Consider the following 21,121-nt stretch of genomic DNA (forward strand, 5'->3'; position numbering starts at 1 on the left):
ATGTATAAAAATATTTATTGACTTTTGAAAAATCCGATTTATTTTATTCTTTGATTTCTGTTAAAATACTCCTCGTGAACATTTGTGTATTTCCCACATATTTGAAGGGAGCTAGAAACATCTGTACCTTCAGAAAACTGAATTTTCCTTTTGGGAAGAGTTAAAATTATCCCCTACCCATCTGGCCTGTGTCATTATCGGAAGTGCAAATCCCACCTTCTGTTTTTGACGTTACGAGAATCTTTGTCTTTATTTTAATGCGTGGATTAACTGATTTATTTATGTACTAGCCGTCTTTGGCGACCAGCCGGTTCGCCAATCTTAATGTTCGTTAAAATTTTAATAATTAAATATTTTATGCAATTCCAACCTTAATAGATTCTTCAGCAAAATATTTTAAAACTTCACATTTTGATAGTCATATCATTCACTCATAATATTATAAAAGCCTTCAGTCATAACATGATATGTATCTCTCTAATTTTCTGTTACCCCTAGTAGAATTTATGCTTTAAATTAAAGTGTAAATGATTAATCTGCAATTAATATAATAATATTTTTTACTGAAACAAAGCATTTTTTTTAATAATATGATTACTGATAATAGAGTCACTCAGCGTTTAAACTTTATGGGCACTAAAGAATATCTTTCTTAATTTATGTAATATCTCAAGAATTTGTCGACAAAATTTTCTCGGATTCATCATGAACAGATCGATTAATGAACAATGTTTCATTTTAAATGCATCAAACACTAAGAAAATAAAATGAATCGTTTAAAATAATCGGTCGAAAACAGGTTTAAAAAACTACTTAAAAAACGATGTACTTAAAACTATAAGCATATACAAAAAATATATAACTAACATAAATACAATTTAATTACAAAAGTACACAACTACAATAAAATAATTTAAATCATTGAAAATAGGTTAAAAAAACTACTTAAAAAACGATGTACTTAAAACTATAAGCATATACAAAAAATATATAACTAACAAATACAATTTATTTACAAAAGCATGCAACTAACCTAAAAATAATTTAAATCATCCGTTGATAGTGGTTGTCATGACAACAATCAGAACAATGCGCATGCGTGAATTTTCTTCGTCAGTTAGGTAACGCAAATGCGTGAATTTTTCTACGCCAGTTGGGGTAACGCTAGGCAGATTATACATTTTTAATTTCCTTTATTCTGTGTTATTTTAATTCAGAAGTACTTCAGAATGAATCTGAAACATGGATTCATTAACAATGTTTAATTTTAAATGCATAAAACATTAAGAAAATAAACAGAATGGTTTAAAACAATCCGCCGAAAAATATTAACACTAGCCTCATTACTGTTGGGAGAAAAAAGAAACGGAAGCCTCACTCATTTGGCGGTGGGGGAAATGGAAGAATTTTTTTGGCGGAAAGATTGGCAGTGTGGAAAATGGAAGATTTTTTTGGCGGGAAAGTTAGTTTTTAATTAATAATTAAAATTCTAATTAAAATTTCAAAAAAAGGACCCCCAGGTGCACATTCCCGACCTCTAAGGTATACATGTACCAAATTTGATAGCTGTATGTCAAATGACCTGGCCTGTAGAGCGCCAACACACACACACACACACACACACACATTGAGCTTTATTATAAGTATAGATAGATAAATAAAGCTAAGCATAAATAAAATTTTATTATAGAATCAAAAATTTCCCATTCTATATGCAATTTTTATGTTGTATTTTAACAAAGGTCAATGAGCTGAAGTCTGCAATTTTATGCTGATTCATTATATTCTCACTTCAAAGTCAGTTAAAACCTATTGCTACTGTTTCCTTTTAGTTCTTATCTTATTTAGTATTTGATATAGCATCTGTTTCTGTAAATGGATCACTATTTGTTTCAATTCAATTTTAGTCTTGATTTGAATGTTCCTTTACATTCTGTATAGAGAAGATACCCCCTTCAAGTTAACAAAAGTTAGTAAAACAACAAAATGACATTTAGTCAGATCTGAATATTGTTAACAGGATAACAGCTTCTAGACGGTCACATCTTCTAGTTACTATAAAACGACTTTCTTTCCCTTGAAAACGACATTTTATAATGTGGTTATAAACGGACACCTTCATTAACTTCTGGTCATTCCTCACATATTTTAAAGGAGCAAATAAAATTTACCCTGGAACTCCAGCAAAGTTCGCAACGTACAAAAGAAAAAAAAAAACCTTTTTAATTAAGTCAAGCAGGCGTTTCAAATCCCGTCCCGACTTGTAGTTCGTTAAAATTAATGGGATAGAAAAAGTTCAGGTAAACAAAAATTCATTTTAAAACGAGATCGGAAAAAGGAAGTTTAATCCCAAATTCTCTTTGAAGGTCCTGAGAAAACTTGGCTCCGTTATAATGAAATTCCAGATGTGTTTGGGGGCGGTATGGAACAACACCTCGGGTTCAATTTTTGCATTAAAAACATAATTTTTTTCTGTGATTTCGTTTTATTTTCTAGAATTCTAATTTAATTTTAAGATTCAGCTGGAAAAAAAAATCTTGCCTAAAAGCCACGAAATGGATTTTTCTTTTTTTTTTTTAATAAAAAAGCACAATACCTTGTAAAAATATTGTTACGAATCTGTGAGGCGGCTTTCCAGCGTAGTGGGTTCCATAGGAGGTCCCAAAGCTTGGCGACAAACTTGGCGACCATTTGGAGACTTGGCGACGAATTTGGCGACTTTGGCGCCAAAATAGATTATACCTTAAACATCGAGAATTTTCCCGCTCCGTCCAGTAGGAACGGAGATACGCCTCAAACGTTCCTGATTGGTTGAGAGGCTTCTAGCCCCGCCTCTTGAGACCTATAAAAGGAAGCACCCGCAGCTGCCGGGCAGTGGTGAATAGAGTGGTGAATTGAGTCGCGAGCCAGTGGAATCGAAGAGTAGTCCAGGGACTAGCGGAGCAGCGAAGGAGTAGAGCTGCTGTGTATACTGTTGTATACTGCTGTGTATGCTGCACGTCTCGGCTGAAGATAATCGTCTTCTGTGCTGTATATAGTTGTCGTCTTTGTGTTGACCTGTGTGTCTTCGTGTAAATAAACGTCGTTGTTTCATTTTCTACTGCCGCCTGCTGATTGAGTGTTCTCCACACCATATAATTCCCACTATCCAAACGAACGCCAGGAAATTTCGTAACAATATGATTCTATGTTTATACAATTTAACTCTTAGTTTCGAATGCAGTTCACTTCATGATTATAACTTTTTACATCTCTCAAGAAAGAAACAAGGAATGAAGTGTCATAAGTGCTTTTCAAATCCTAAAAATACTAGCCATCTACGACGACTAGATATTTTCCTATCATATTAATAGAATTAATTTAGTGATGTTAATTAATTTTTATAAACTACATCGTATCGTAACAAATGAAAATACTAATTTAAAAGGATAAGAAATTCAATAATGTCAGCCATCTAATCAAAGCCGGTCTGATGCCGGTACAATGATCAACAAAAAAATGGAACACCTCTGTAACTTTGTTACTTATTGTCGCGTCTTCATATCATTGTTGTCGATGGAAATGGCTTAAAAGGAAAGATTTTTTGAGATAGACAAACTAATTAACTGAATTAATTAAATACGTCTCGAAATTTTTCAATTACGAAAATTGATATTTTTTAATAATTCGATTTATCAGGTCATTTTATGCGTGTGTATCAAATTTCATTCCGAAATTCGCAGTAGTTATACTTAATATTTGTACTTTAGACATATTTTTCTCAACCGATTGGTACAAAGATTTCGCACAAATCTGCACTTGTAGTCAAAAGTCTCATACTAAATTTGATATTGTTACGGAATTTCCGGGGTTCGTATGGATAGTGGGAGTTATATGGTGTGAAGAACGCTCAATCACCAGGAGGCAGTAGAAAATAAAACAACGACGTTTATTTACACGAAGACTCACAGGACAGCACTAGGACGACCACTAGATACAGCACAGAAGACGATTACCTTCAGCCGAGATGTGCAGCATACAAGACTCTCTACTGCAGACAGTAGCGCACAGCTTAGTTCAGCACTAGCTTGACTCCGTCGCTGCTCCGCTTATCCCTGGAAGACCAGTTCTTCACCGTCGCTTCCGACTACTCTCCGATCTGGTTCACGACTACTCCCTGGCAGCTGCAGCTCCTTTTATAGGTCTCAGGAGGCGGGGCTAGAAACCTCTCAACCAATCAGGAACGTTCGAGGCGTGTCTCGGCTCCTACTGGACGGATCGGGAAAATTCTCGATGTTTCAGGTATAATCGATTTTGGCGCCAAATTTGTCGCCAAGCTCTGGGACATCCTATGGAACCAACTATGCTGGGAAGCAGCATCACAGGTTCGTAACAATATATTTAATTCAAAGCGTTTTTAATTATCGCGTTACTATGTTTCCGACGGTACAGACCGACAGATGAACAACTAGTTATTTGATTTAGCTCAAATTTTAACAGGTGTCTACACTATAGATATTAAATTTGTGTACCGAATCTTATCTATCTAGCTCTTTTCCTTTTGTAGTTATCGTGTTAACATATATTCGAACATCCGCACAGAAGAACTTCCAGCAAGCAGATTTACTCAAAATTTGATATAAATCTGCAAATTTGGTGTAAAGACCGTTTCGCAAATTTCATCTGTCTAGCTCAAAGCGTTTTTGAGTTATCTTTGTCACAGACGGACAGACGGATACTTTCCAAAAATGTGTTTTTCGAATTCAGGGAAATCTAAGACGGAGAGATTCGTAAAAGTCTCGAGTTCGAAGAATAAAAACATGTCTGAAATGGATTCAATTTAACAACATTTATGTCTTTTTTTTTAAATAAAAAAAGGCTTCTATACACACCTGCAGACACATAGAGATGGCTGCCTACATCCCCTTCCTTTATAACTTGAGTTCCTTTCGTGAAATACTGGCAGTACATGCAATCGACGATTTCCCTCACTTGAGAACTGTCCAGATTTTTGAGAAAATCGTTCTCCATGATGGCGTCCTTAATCAGCTGCTTGGATCTATGGATAAAAATCTTAACTTAGTTCATGCTTACTGGATTTTTAAAATACATTTTTGCTAGCTTTTCTGTTAAAAATCTTCATTGATTTTTTCATGTATTTGTATGCCTCATTTGCAATATACATGTTACCTTTAAAGCTCTAAAGTCGTTAATGTGCAGTGCAGATTACTTAGCTAATCTACACTGCACTTAGATTACCTGATTTGCTCCGTTAAAGTGCGGAATCAAGTGTTTGCCGTATTTTAGCTAAGTAATGGGCATATTAGCGGTTTCTGTATTGTTAAAGTTCAAAAGTTTATGTCTTTCATTTTCTTCCCCCCGCACCCTGATATTTTAGCTTGATTTTTTGTAAACTTGGTACTAAAACGGATATTTTAAAACAATTATATGCGAGATCTGTATGTTCAGTGTTTGCATAGAGAGATTTTTAACGAAAGATGATGTCTCTGGTGTAGAAATATCTTTACGTCAAACAGCAATAAAACAGTCCCTTCATACCGGGTATCAAAAAAAAAAAATGTAACTTGAAATCTAAATGTACCACAAATAGATATGTTAGTCGCAAAAACCAATTGCTATGCAATTCAGTGTCGCCAATCTTTAGATTGCACTTAAAAGTAAGCATAATTTAATCATATGTTTAAACCGTTTAAAATATATTAGCTCTTTGTATTGAAGTTTTTAAGTTGATTGATGATAGATTTTATCAACTGATGTGTTGATTGTTCGATTGTATTAATTTGATTCCTTAGATATCAAAAAATAAAACAACCAACATTTTATTTAATCATACAGAAATGTTGCTGTCATTCTAGCAAAGATCTTATTTCCACTTTAGCGAGTGCCTAGTTGGTAATGCATGGATTAACGAGTATCTAGCAGGTAATGTGCAGACTATCTAGGTAATTAGCAAATTACTTAGGTAATCTGAAAAGTGAATTTTCCGCACTTCAACGAATCACCCTAGTTAATGCTCAAATTAGCTAGCTAATCTACAGATTAACCGATTTCTGCACTTTAGCGGTAACATTTACATTTAATCATTTGAAAACTAGAATTTTAGTTTAATTCTTTACAGCCAGACAATAGTTAAAGGTATTGATTTAATCAAACTTATATCTTCTTAATAGAATTTTTGTTTTATTTACATTATGACGAAGAACTTAGTTTCGAATTGTAAGCAGTAGATGGCGGGTAAAGGCAGAAATATTCGTAAAAATCCATTAAATTAATGAAGTAAGGAAAATGGTTTAAATAATCAATTTTTTTCTCTCTCTCTTTCTACTGTTTATTTTTTTTTTCAAAATTTATTTAACGATGCAGAATTAAAATTAGAAATTGGCGATAAATTAATTTTGAATATCAAAAAATAATTGATTATTTTCACTAAAGGTTTGCCAAGGTGTTTAATTTATTAGTTACGATATCATCAGAAATAATATAGAATAACTTTTGGATTAAAACTTTTTATATTATATCATTTTAAATTATTTCTATTCTTTCCTTCGCCTATTTGAAGCTTTTTTGGTTATAAACAGTAGAGCGCCTTATCCGAAATTCAATCCACCAAAATGTCAAACTGACTGTGGCGGCCTTGTCATAGAATCTCGACAATAAGGCACATTATTTCGTATACTCATATCAAAATGATACAAGACAAACGCGCTAAAAAACAAAGCAATAAATAGCCATTTGCCATAAAAACCTTAAAATTACACAAATATGTTAAATTAATACCAGGTTTACACTCGACAGTTATAAGACGGCAAGTAAGCAACGCATGCGTAGAAAGGGGTTGATTTATGTTTGCCACAATTTCATAAGATAGAGTCAAGCATTCCATGTTTGGCTATAAATTGCAAATTTGGCGTCCCCGAATTTTTCTTTTTCATTGCGTATCGTATTAAAATGATGGATATTTACACAAAGAAATATGATAAAATAAAATAAAAAGATCAACCTACTTAAATTTGGAAAACTATAGAAAAGAAATGGCAAATGAAATGAAAAAAAAGTCTCAACCTCCCTTCACAAAGAGCAAGAGCAAAAAATGTCAGAATTAATCTATGATAAGTGATCCATTTTTTCACGCCAGAAAAACCGCCAAATTCCACAAACGCTTGCGCAGTAAAAAAAAAAAAAAATACAATACAGCGGCTTGTAGTTGTCCCGTCAGGGCAATTACTTGCCATCGACTGAACAGCATTTTTAGCCTTTCTACGCATGCGCTGCCTACTTGCCGTCTTATAACTGGCCGAGTGTAAAACCGGCATAATACCGGAACTGCGATGTGATTATATTATCTAACCAAAATGAGCAGCTACATTTCCGTATGGGAATGAGGTAAGTCTATCTATAATTTTAAACACTATCGCATTTCCCTATATAGCATCTGCATTGTTGTCTTCTCTAGCAATGATAACTGTGTCTTACACGTAGTTCGAAACGATAAATGCAGTCACATTTTTGCGTTTTCAGTGCAAATTGGTAACAAAGCTAATTTTTTGGATAACCTATCTGATTAATGTATTTCTATACAAGTTGGCAGATTTAAGACCTGCTCAGAAAATTTTAAATTATCGCTTATCACAAAAATTTTAAAACAGTTTTTTTTAATTTATTTATTTAATTTTGAATATTATTACTCACTTGAAATCTTTTTCGTGCTTTTGTATTTGGAAGTCTTCATAGTCGTAGGTGCATGCACTTTCCCCTGAGACACCCTGTTTCTTGGTGAGGGGTATGTGACGTCCATAGCGATTAGAAACTCGTAGCTCTTTAGAATCCACGATACTGGAGAGAATATCAGGGGCGCCACCTTCAATGACGGATTCCGATTTCAGGACATCCTGAAAGCAATAGATATTCTGAATAATCTTATCGATTAAGGAAATTTGATTTTCATTTAAAAATACAAATAACCTTAATATACCATTAAGTTCTCCCAGTAGTATTTAAAAATAGAAGATAATTGAAAGCAATTTCAATGTAATTAATTGTAATTTCCTTGTAAATAACGATAAGAATAAAAATTCGTGCACAATACAAAAGAACCTTAAACCTTTTTGGAATACATAGCAATTCCTCTATACGATTATTCTTGATCGCATAGAGATCATCTTAGTAATTGTCCATTTCTTGCCACTTTTAGGCAAATACGTAGTCATTTATATTTAGATATTCTAGGTATGCCTTCGAATTATTATTACTTAAATAGTTCTGTGAGTGTACAATGAAAAAATTCTAATATTCTAGATAATAGAAGATGATGCTATATTTTTGAAATCATCTTCTATTATCTAGCTATATTCTATTCTGTATTCTATATACATAACATATGCTATGTTATAAATATAACTATGCTATATTCTATAAATATAACAGAAAACATGAAGAATGGGCTGCATAAACACAGTCAAGATGTTTACAAAGCGCAGCACTTTCTCATTCTGCAATAAACACCCAAAGAGAGAATTCCGCTCCCCCTCATCTGGGCGCTTTCAGAATTTCCCGCATAGGTTTTGGGATTTTGGCTTCTAACAGAAGTATTTACACAATTCTTGTATTTTCCAGAATCTTAGTTTTTGTCTTCAAAATGATCGGTAAATTTTTCTAAGATTGGAATCATTGACTTGAACTGAATCCATTAAAAATATCTCTCTTTTCAGAGATTAGACTAATACCGCAGAAAAATAATATTGTAAAAAATATAATATATTATATAAAAATAATTATATAACATCTCAACAAAATCATTTCATGATTATTAGCCTGTGAAATGCACATACTGAATCTAAAGTCAATAGAAAGATTAATTCAATTAAGTAAAATATGGAAGTGCTATAGTTCTACATTAGGTTATCCAAATCTTCTGGTAATATTTCTTTTTACTTAACTTCTTTGGATATGGGGTTTGTGGTCTGTATAACCAAGGACAGTCTCAAAAGGCTATTATGCACCAAAAAAATTTAATCTTTCTTTTGTTCTATTTAATTTTTACAAGAAAGCTATAGTCAATTATATTCACATGTACTGCTATAATTTATCCAATTTTACCTCTTAAAATACTATATTGATATCAATTAGAAATTAAACTGCTATTCATATGCAATTGATGGATTTAATTTGTCATTTCCATTTGTCATTCGAAGAATTTACAATTGTTATTTCATTATCAGTGACATTTAGAATTTTTACCAAAACCAAACCAAAAACTACAGTGATTTACAGAGTCTCGAGTTATTTCTAAATTTTTGCTTTAATCCCTAACCAATACATCAATAATTATATATATGTCGAAAGTACCATTCCGATAGTTTATTTTAGGATGAGAGTGCTAAATGAGGTTCAAGTTTCGAATTTCAAAGTTTTTTCAAATATTTAAAAGAATAATTAAATTATAAAATATTTTTACGATATATTAATAATTACTTAAATGACAATTAAAAAATATTGTTTCAAATATTATTTCATAAAACTGACTTCTGAACGCAGTCGGATGCCTTAAATTGAGCATTATAGATAAGTCCATTGAATATTTTCGCATTGTTGTTTTGACGAGGTGAATAAGTTCATGCTTTTCTTAAAATCAGTCTACATCACGATAAAAGAACAAAAAGGAACCTGTATAGTAGGAGATACTCTGATTATTTTACTCTGATAGGGATTTCTTAGCCACCTGTCGATTTAGGCTAGGGAATCTTGAGTATCTTTGCGCAATCTTAATGATTATTCTCCCTTTTTTCCCGGTGTAGGAATTAAGAGTTAGCAATTCTGTTCATCGCATGTTACATAGACTATGAGATACTCTGTGAGATTTACAAGAGTTATTCAAAATAATTGAAAACTCACATAAAAAGAAATATTTTGCACCTATTATGGTGGGAGAGCATCTTTGGCTTTTAAAACCACTTGAATCCTCCTCGAAATGGACATATATAGGATGGTAAATGAAATGTTGTACCATTCATTTCTCATTCAGAAATTGTTCTAACTCCTGAAGAGACGCAGGGGGAGAATAACGAATCACACTCTTTCTTCCAAAAAAAAGAACACAGGAGCTCTATGATTTTTAACTCTGGTGATTGGGTGGGACACAGAAGATGTGTAATTGATTCCTCATGTTCCCGAAACCGTGACTGAACCTTTCGACTACGGTGAATCGGAGAACTCTCACCTTGATAGGTACAATCTCCAAACAAAAACGATGCCTGATCTGCTGTGTAGAATACAGTTGGTCGGCCAAATGAATTTCCATGAGTCCATGTCCTGTCCATGTCATGAGTCCTGTCCATGTCACCTTTAAGGTGACAAGGGGCTTACTCTAAACCACGAGATAAGGCCCCAAATCATTAGGGAACTACCCACGTGCTTCACTGTAGGAAGGAGGCAGTCTGGGTTGTAGGCTTCTGCAGGGGGTCGCCACATGTAGACCCGTCCCGTGGTGGGGAATAGGGAGAAATTGGATTCATCGAGAAACAAGACATGTTTCCCTTGATCTGCAGTTCAGGTTTTATGGTCCTCGCACCACTGTACTGGCTATTTCCGATTTACATCTGTCACAAGAGGGTTTGAAATCGCAGCTCTACCTCAAATATTTTGTTTATGCAATACCCTTCGAACTGCATGAGTCGACACTTTGATTTTGTAAATGTTCATTCAGCTCAGCAATCACTTTTTCTGCGGTGGTCTTCCACTTGGTGGTCACAATCTTCCTAATGCCAGCCTGTCTCTCGCAATGAATTAGATTTTTATTCCACAGTTCGTTCTAGCACATGTTGCTTTTCCATGATCGTTGTATGCTGTCATGACCTTCGACAAGGTGCCTTTTGATAACCCCAACAGCTGTGCCACTATGGTTACCGATGCACCAACAAGAGGATCCCCGCTATCTGCCTTCTTTGGAACTCTGACAAGCCTCTCATTTTAGCTACACCCGAAATAAAATTAAGCAGACATTGATGTATGCAATACACTCGCACACACCATTGACATTATAAGTAACAATGTAGCACAAAAAAACTAGAACTTACGTACTTAATTTATCCTACTTTCTCACATATGAAAGTCACTGTTTTCAGCGGGGCTTTTCTTTTATTTTGGACAACCCCGTCATATGCTATGAACATTATTTGAGTATGAATATATATAAATATTCATAACCAAATAATATTCATGTAATAATTCATATACTAGGAATAATACCGATATCATATCAATATTGCATGTTTTTCGTTTCTCATCCTCTTCCAAAGTGTTATGTGCTTTCATAAGGTTTTAGTCTTCTTCAGTAATGGAAATGAAGCCTATCCCAAACGTTGCGCCGAATAACATTCTTTATTATTATAATGGTTAGGAATTGAGAAATAGCGCGTATACAGGGCTTTAAATGCAATCAAGAGAAGGAATCATTGTCAACATAAGTGTTCACCATATTTTCACATTCAATGGAAAAAACTTTACTTCTCTCAACTGATCGATTTAAAGTAACTGAATTTTTTTCAGCTCACAGAGACTAAAAGAGAAAAAGATGATCTGTCCTCTAAATTAGGACTGAACGAATCCCATCTCAACTCCATTTAGCGACGAACCTTTGATCAAATCTAGATCCCTTAGGAGACAAAATTTTATTTCATTGCCTCATTACAGACGACCCATTTCTCTTGACTGTAATTTCCTTTTGAAGTTTCTTTAGTGATCTCACTATATCAAGCTCCAATATCAAAAAGAAGTGGGAAGGAACTTTGTGAAAAGTTTTACTCTCAGGAACAATTTGTGAACAACAGTGTGAGTAAAATAAGATGAAATTTTGTAAGTTGAAAAAAAGAAAATGATGAATGAAAAAAGGAGTTGAAAAAAAAATGTCCTGGAGAATATGTCAAATTGTTCAAATTATTTATAAAATAATGGATATAAAAGTGGTATTTAAAAAGGCGTTTTAATCAGTATATTAAGAAAGAAAAAATAACATTTTTACTGAAAATCTGCAAATGAACAAAAAATCACACAAGTGTGAAGCGTTGATAGAAATGTTTTAAATAAATGTAATTGAATCCTGTTGATAATACATTTAAATTTTTATATAATGAAAGTTTGGTAATTTTTTTCATTGTTTTGATATTTATTATCACATTCCATCCTTTCTGTGAGTCGTGCTTTTAAGATTTTTATTTTGTCATCATATTTTTGATAAAGAATAATAATTTTTCCTTCTTAAAACATTGATAAGACATTTTTGATATTTAATATTTCTAGTATTAAATCTTTAATTCTCATAATATTCATAACTGATTTGAAAAAGAAATCAAGCATTTGGGCATTTTCTTTTAATAAAATGTTATAATGCGATGCTGCAACGCCTAACGCTAATACGAAATCGTTTGCCAATCTTTTATTTTGCATTCATATCTTAAATCTTAAATTTCCACAGTAAAAAAAAAATGTGCGACACGTGTTTGAGCGCAGTTCGCTTTCCCAAAACTCAACATCCTATGTTTTCTCCATCTCACTTATAGTCCTGATTTAGCACCATGTAAATTTTTTTCTTTTCACAAATTTTGTGAAAACATCTCCCAGGGTCAAATTTTCCCAACTTCAGACAGGAAGCAGAGTAGTAAAGGAGCAGGACCGATTTTGAAGGAACTGTAAAAAATATATATATATTGTTTTTCGCCATGCGTTTGAATACTAAAAAAAAAATTGGGATAAATTCATTCAATGTGATCTCAGGTATATTTAGAAATATAAACAATATTTGGAGGATAAAAATTGGTAACTATTTTTTTATCAATTATTTTATAATTTTTTTTATTGAACAGTCTATGTATATTAGGCAAAATTTAGTATAACTAAAAAGAATGAACTGTTTTCATTATAACGCAGCAAAAGAATGTTACTGTCTTAAAAATTTGTTTTTAGAAACAAATTGTATATATGTTGCGATGCGAGAATTTTGATCATCAGGCTCATAACACATATAGATATGCTGAGAAAAAAAATAATTATAATAAAATTACCCACAAATGCCCATTCTATGTAAATATAGATTCGATAAATATAGTGAACTATTACTTTACATAAAATATAAGCAATGTATTCAAATGTATTGTTATGTAAATTCAATTATTAAAAAATACGTAGTATTTTTCTTTGCAAATCTTAAAAATAATATGTCAGAGAAGAAATAATAAAAAATGCTTAAAAGACACACACACACACACATATATTGTAACATAGGCATAATTACATAAAACATCATGCTATGAAAAGAATTTTACATATTTTATATATTTAATTTTATATATGAAAAGAATTTTAATATTATTTTTTATATATTATATAAAATTATTTGAAGAAAAAGGTAAAGAATTACTATAGGACTACTTTTATCATAGGAGCTCATGTTAATAGGAGTTAAGTTAATTTTTTATCAGTCTTTGAAACCTATGCGCATTAATCACTCCTATAATGTCCCTTATTTCAGAAAACTTAAGATACAAACCTTCCTCATTCTCTTAATTACATTTTCCAAAAATTTAAGTAATAACAGGAACCATTTAATATCAGAAATTTCTAAAATCTTTCAGTAAATGGTGTCTTCCTAAAAGCATTTCATTGTTCTGAAACTAAATTAATGCTTTCTAAGATTCATGATGGCGTGCAAGGATTTACTGCAAGCAAAATTCTTCAAACACTAAGATAAGGCGACCATTATCTCCGGTAGACAAAAGGGGAAGAACTACAATTCATCTATTCCTACTTCAAATTGTTTCAAAAATTGCTTCAACAAATTTAGTGAGGAAGGGAACAACATGTAAATCTTTTTAAAGTCTACAAACTTTTAAATCATTGCAAAGTTTTTTCGTCTAGAATTATATTTTTTTTTAATAAATTTTTGTAAATATTTCCAAGTTTTTAAGTATATATTTAACAGTAAATGTTGCTGTTATGAAAAATTTAATAGAAGCGTTATACTAGTTTAATTTTGGTCAGTTATTTAAACTAGCTCAACATTTTTAATCAATTCTATTTCAAGTTATAGGATTGCGTCACTGAAATGTGGTCAGATGAAGAAGACGAATGCCGTTCAAAAGATTGTAATAAGAAAATATTATGGACAAATAATCAATTTCGAAATAAACTTTAAACTCGCTTTTGGAATAAAATTGTAAAAATATTTAATTATTTCTAAAAGACTGAACTGAACGTTTCGACTAATTTAAATTTTTATTTTATTAACGATTTAGAACACACTGACATTATTATAGCAGAATCTATCTCGCTACCAGTATAGCGATATCTCAACTCTTAACTGCGCTATAATGTATTTATGTAAATATCATCTAAAATATTATAAATGTAATGTAAAATATTATAAATGTATAAATAAATATACCATGCATATCGAAATAAAAAGGGGTTAAATTATTAAATTCATAGAAGTTTCAGGGTCAAGGCAAAGTGCTTTGTATTTCAAAAATTATAAAAAAGTAATTTTGGTACTTTGCAATTAATTAATGATTATTACCGAGCAATTTAATTGATCTATGATGTATCAACAACTGATAACTGATCATTTATGATCGAAAGATAACCGGACAGACTATTTCTAAAGAATTTCCCTTTTAAATATTTCTACTAATCCACTTTTTGAAATTTATGAGCCCTCAGAAAGAGAAATTCCAATATTATATGCAACTTCTCCAAAATTATTTAATGATGAACATATTTTTCAAGGTGAAAAGTGCTCAAATATGACTCAATTCTTTTGGGGTAACGAATTACAACAACTTTGTAGCTTTAATTACGACGAAAGCTCCCAATGAATTTGCATATAATGAACTATTTATTATATTAGAAAATCATTTGGTACCAATGAGACGCTCATAGTTTTATAGTATTACTTTTTATCGATTTATCGAAAACAAGATAGTTCGGATTACGTTGCAACATTACAGAATATGAATCTACTGCTACCTGTGAATGCAGGAAAATCACATCGGTGGCCGATATTTTTCTAAGGGCAAAAATTATTTAGGGAATTAAAGACGGTTTGATCAAAGAATAGATATTACTGTCTGAATTAACGGATTTTGATAATATTATTTATTATCAAAATCCGTTAATTCAGACAGATGATTATTGCGATTTATCAAATAGACAATTGCGAATTATCGAAATCGAATACAGCTGACTAGGAGGATGTCAATAAAATCTCCAAATCAGGAATCAAAAAATAAATAACATTCTATAAAACCCAATATCAAGCCCCAAAACAAAAATTTATAAATTATCTTAGGAAATTCAAGAAACCCTTTTTTGGATTCAAAACACTTGATATAAATAATTTGCACTCTCGTTCTAGGTATTATTATATATGAAGAAAATATCAAATAAACTCAAAGAGTTTTCAATGCAAAGCATGTAAATCTATTGGAAATGAATAAAAAGGTCTATACAAAATTTTTACTTAATGCTGAAAAATCAAACAATTCAAAACTTGCAACTAAATAAATATATGAATAACGTTTAAAAACTTTGCTGTATATCCTATTAATGACATTTTCAGCAATTGTTAATCCGAATTTGCAGCTAATGCCTCAAAATGTTTTATTTCTATAAAAAAATAAAACTCATTATCAAAAATTTGAAGTTGACAAAGGAGCAAAATACACTCTCATGTGAGAAAACCAATCATGCCAAAAATTAGGTACGAAAAAACAGCTTAAACCAATATGAATCGCCTTTAGGTCATATATCCCTACCTCTCGGAAAAATTTCGAGTTAAAATAGAATTCCTTGGACACGTGTGTTATGAAGATTTGTATGTTTTACTTTATAAACATGGTCCTCTCTTAGAAAGATTCTGGGTCAAGATGTATTAAAATTAATCTAAATGAAATCGAGAAAATACAGGGAATGATATTCAAAATAAAATATTTCCAATTCCTAACATCAATGATATTGAAAAAAAATATTCTGGTAGCATTCGAACAAACCATCGTCCGTATTTACAATTAAACTAAAATTACTTGATGGAGTGAGAACTAGTAACACTCCAGAACGAAATGTACCTAATGCTTTAAGACAAAAGGATGAAAAAGAACATGATTCCCCCGTAGCAGCCGGAACAACAACCAAATCAATAACAAGTGACTGTGGACTGAAACCTTTAGTTGTAACTCCTAAGAGAGATGAAACAGTTCGACTTTACGTAGATTACAAAGCTGGAGATAACAATCTACTTAGGAACATCAATTATCCAATCAAGAAAATCGAAGAAATGCTAAACAGCTTCAGAGATTCCAAGTACTTCTGCAATTAGGACTTATCTGTTATATCGTCATTTGCAGACTAATAAAGAGAGCAGCATTATCCAGACCATTTGAATGCATCGAGGGACATATAAAATGAACAGGTTGGATTTTTGAATTAAAGTTCGTATCGCAATTAACTAATTAAATAAATCCATATTTGGTAATATAATTTGTGTTTATTACTAAATGAGCTTTTAAAGTGTGTGTGTGTAAACAACAACGTATGTAATGAATACAACTAAAACGTAAAAAGAAAAGTCGTTTAAATTTTTCTTAAAAAAAGAACTTTTAATTTTTATTGCTAGATAAAAATAGATCATTTTTATCTTTGTCATAAGATTTTATAATAATTTCTTGAGCATTTTTTTCTCTTTTTACTTGATAACGAATTAATAACTAAATAGAAAAGCTGAATTCTGAGAACAACACAATTTACTAGGATATTTTTTAAAAACTGAACGCTTTGTATATTAAAAGAATGAAGAAACGCTTATAACTAAACGCTTTGAAAAAGAATGAATACATAAATGCTTTGAAACTAAACGCTTTGTATATTAAAAGAATGAATGCATAATTTAGGGTGTTTTTTTAAGTACTTTCTTATCTTATGATTCATTCTTTCCTCTTTTTGCTTTCTTTTTTTTCATATTATTTCTTTTTGTAAACAGTACTCTCATCGTACGATTTTCTATTTTTATTTTATAATTCTTTTTTACCATGCGCAGTTGTGTAATTTTGTGTCTTTACAGCCCTTGTTATCAACATATTTCTGTCGAATTTTGCAGCATTGAAGAACAGTCCAGTCTCATATGCCAGATAGTGATCAATATTCCTTATTTTTTATTCTAAACAATTAAATTTTGTCGCTGGCAGGTTGGCCAGAACTAAGAAAAATTATTACCCTCAGTGGTATGATTTACCTTCCATATCATGTTCCTGGCATTGTTTAAATAACCTTAAGGTTGTAATTGCAGGGGCATAGAGTGACGTAATGTGTTATGTTGTATTTACAAAACTTGCATAGAACACATAAGAATTGAACTTATGAGAATGGAGAAAGTTAAAAATGTGTTCCAATAATTGAAGAGAAGACATAAAACATTTTGGTAACTATTATTTTTGAATTCGAATATAATTAGTATAAACCGAGAAAATCACAGCAAATGAACTTACTCTTGCCTAAATTTAGCAAAAAGGCCTGTTGCTCTTTCAAACAAAATTTCCATTCCAACGTTCCATCACCAAATCCAAAATTAGCAGCTAACGAAGTTGTTTACGAGTTCGAAAAACTATTTTGATTCTTAATTTTTGGACACTTTCTTTTTACATAAGTCCACTATCGTATTTTCTGTAAGTTTTATTCAAAATGTTTGTAGTCCGAATATTATAAAACTTAAGTCTACCAAACTTAATACCAAAATATTCAAGATGGATTCTTTTTCAATGGATTCAAATGGATTTTCTTTTCTCTTTGAGGTTATACCACATGTGTAACAAAAGATATCAGGGCACTTAATATAATTTTTTTCGTTTAGATGCCATTCTTTTTCTTTGCCGATCTCCAAAATAAAATTTTTATAAGTTGGGCTAGATGTTAACGCTATGAAAACAAATACGACTTCATGCAATTAGAAACAGAAAAGAAAAAAAGGTTGCAACTCATTTATCTTAACCACTACTCAATGAGTTTTATAGTAAAATATTTCATAACTTGGTTTGCACTAATTCTTAAGAGATAAAACTGCCACAGAAAAAATTCTTACATACCTAAAACCATTATTTTAAATTTAAACAAACTCATAGAAAAATTATAGACTCCAAACAACAGCAAACTTTTTAAGGTTTTCTTATTTTGCTTCACTGGTAAACACTAAATTTGCAATTCAAATAATTTCAATTTCTAAAGATGTTTATAAAAAAAGCTGCTTAACATAAAAATTTTAATCATTTCATTCAAGTGCCTTGGCGAGATAAAAGTGGCAAAAAAATTCTTCTTCAAGCATTGACATCCTTTATTTATTTTTAATGCTGCTTTAACTTTTTTCGCTATCATGTTATTCTTACACATATAAATATTTAAAAGCGATCAGCTATTTTGTATTTGAAAATTTCTAAAAATTGTATAAGAAAAAGTTTTTGTACAATACAGTGGAATTCCCTAACCACATTTAGATAAGAAATACTGGAAAAATATTTTTGAAAAATATGCTTATAAGTCATTTTTATTTCCTATATTAATATCTTATTTGGAAAGAAAATAAATATCCAGTAAAACATAATTTTTTATGAATAATTGTGGTTGAAAAAAATCAATATTAATAGAGTTAATATTTAAATCTTATAAATAGCTCGCGCATACAAATGTACTTAAATTCAGATGATGAATTCCGTAAATTCAATGTAGATATTTATTATGCAAAAAGTATAGAAATACAAATTTAAAGAATAGAAATGCAAACTATAGCGAAATTATGTATAACTAAACAGATAGCATTACTGTAAAAATTTTATTCTTCAAAAAGGAGATTCTACATCACATTCAAATGATTTGCATAAAAAACTGTTGAAGCACCATCTAAAACCTAACAAACAATGAATTCACAAAAAGGTAGAATATTTACGAATTAGTCATGAAGTTGTTTTAAGAATAAACGCAATGAAGAAAACATCTGAATAGTTCCATGAATTACACGAACAACTACACGATCGAATTTCACAATTAAGCTCTACAGTAGGTTGGATCAAGACTTTCTTCTCTAAAAATGATAGACGAATGTAAATCTAGTCCAGATAAAAATAATAATCTTCAAAACTGTAATAAATTAAATTTTATTCCAAAAGTGTCTTATTTCGGACGAGCATCTGAAAAATTATGTTACATACATATATATTATATATATTGTTGATGATTATTTTTTAAAAATAAGGATTTTTTTTTACTGCTATTAGTTTTATAAAAATTATTTTTTAGATCATTCACCGAAAAAATATTAGTATCATTACAATGAAATTTAAAAATAAAATATAAATGACAGCAAAAATGGTTTCTTTCATTTAAAACCGTGTAAATAAAGTAGAAGGGCTGTTAAGAATTCAGTTGACCACGTGATCTTCCTGGGCGGAGCTAGCTGCCAATCATGTGTCACGTGGTCTCCCTGTTGTTGTCTAGTGTATTTTTTTTCTAGCAGAAGCGAACTGGACTCCTATACTAGAGGGAGTGTTATCTCGGCTCTCGGCTCACTCTCGCGAGAGAGTTTTATGTGTAGTTCTCTAGGCCTTCTACACTATGGCGTATTCTTGTGCCTTTTGTTGTTGATGTTACCAATAAACCCCAGAAAAGACAACCTGTGTCTTCAAGTCATTTCACCCAGACCACAATCTTCACTATCAAATGAATTATTGTGCAATCAACGCAACGATAATTTATTTATTTACAAGGGCAGTTATTAAAAGAACAAGATATAAGAGGTTTTAGTAAGGAATTCTCTTTCCATTATCTTTTATGACTTCGAATAGTCTGTTTGGAAGTGAATAATACAAAAATTGTATTTCAGTTTGACAAAAATTATTCCAAGAAGTATTTAATGCCACTCGAATCTCAGAGAGCATTTCAAACTGCTTCCTACCAGCTTATACTCGACGAACAAGCATTGCCAATATATTTTCTACTATATTCAGATCGGGGCTTTTAGCTGGTCATGGTAAAACCTGCACATTATTTACAGCGAACCAATTTTTAACTCTATTGGTGGTGTGGATTGAAGCTCCATTTTGTTGAAACATCCACTGTTGTCCTTTTAATTCGGAGCCATAAGGAAGAAGCTCGGAATTCAGAACATTAATGTAGTCTGTATGCTTCTGCCTACCATTGAGAAAAACCAAACTTTTTCTTCCTCCATAACCACCTGCTAACTAGACCATCAACTTCCTAGTCCCATTTGTTTAGTTGAATACTATTGTTCTGCATTCTTCAGACAATGCCAGTAGAATTGTTAACCGTCTGGACCCTTTAAGTTACACTTTTTTTCATCTGAAAGTATGACAGAAGTCCATTCTGTGGTCCATGACAAACGATTATAAATATGTTTGTTTCCACTTTGGATGATACCTACCTTTTATTGAAAACTAATCTTTTGGATCTTTAGATGTAGTTGCTAGACTATTTTCTTGGACGCATGAATAATTCCTCCTTGATTCCGAGCTTTTGAAACACTTCCACTACTCTTTTTAAGCTCGTGAGCAAGTTTTCTTTCATCACGAGGCGTTAACTTTTTAGGCTTACCAGTCTTCTTTCTTATTCCGTTTCTTTTTTAATTTTTAATAAAGTTATAAATTGTATTGAGGATGTCGTGAAGAACACGAACTATCTCTCTAATACCATTACTATAATTTTTATATACAACAATTTGACACTTTTGAAAATCATTTAAGAGTATAATCTCTAGGCATTATGAAATTAAAGCATCAGTAGAATTTTTAACAAAATACAATTTTCTGAGAAAAGAAACAGTTTAAAAAAAGTATATACTTACTCTTCTACTCGTGCATATTCCACCAAATAAAAAATGTAGTAGGTGTTCTTCTACATTTTTTACACATTGTAAATCACTTATTTTCATCTTTCTGTTGTTATTGTTGTTTATAATGGCACTTATCATGGACAAGCTCGCTGACGAAGTCAGCGATTTTAAGCCAAGGAGTGTCTCTTGTTTTTTTAATAACGCCAACTAAGGCCAAGAGTATGCCTTAGCTACTCACACATCACA

The 21,121-nt window shown here is 31.4% G+C and overlaps 1 protein-coding gene across 1 annotated transcript in view; it reads right to left on the bottom strand.

Moving 5' to 3' along the window:
• Positions 1-21,121, bottom strand: part of LOC129962856 (cGMP-dependent protein kinase 1-like) — a 214,579-nt gene that overhangs the window by 124,239 nt on the left and 69,219 nt on the right. Inside the window, exons 2-3 of the mRNA XM_056076856.1 lie at positions 7,690-7,889; positions 4,872-5,038 (exon numbers count right to left, since the gene is read on the bottom strand). Of these exons, the coding sequence (XP_055932831.1) occupies positions 4,872-5,038; positions 7,690-7,889 (367 nt within the window). The remainder of the gene's footprint in view (positions 1-4,871; positions 5,039-7,689; positions 7,890-21,121) is intronic.

This window comes from Argiope bruennichi, chromosome 3 (assembly GCF_947563725.1).
Source record: "Argiope bruennichi chromosome 3, qqArgBrue1.1, whole genome shotgun sequence".
Taxonomy (NCBI): Eukaryota; Metazoa; Arthropoda; class Arachnida; order Araneae; family Araneidae; genus Argiope; species Argiope bruennichi.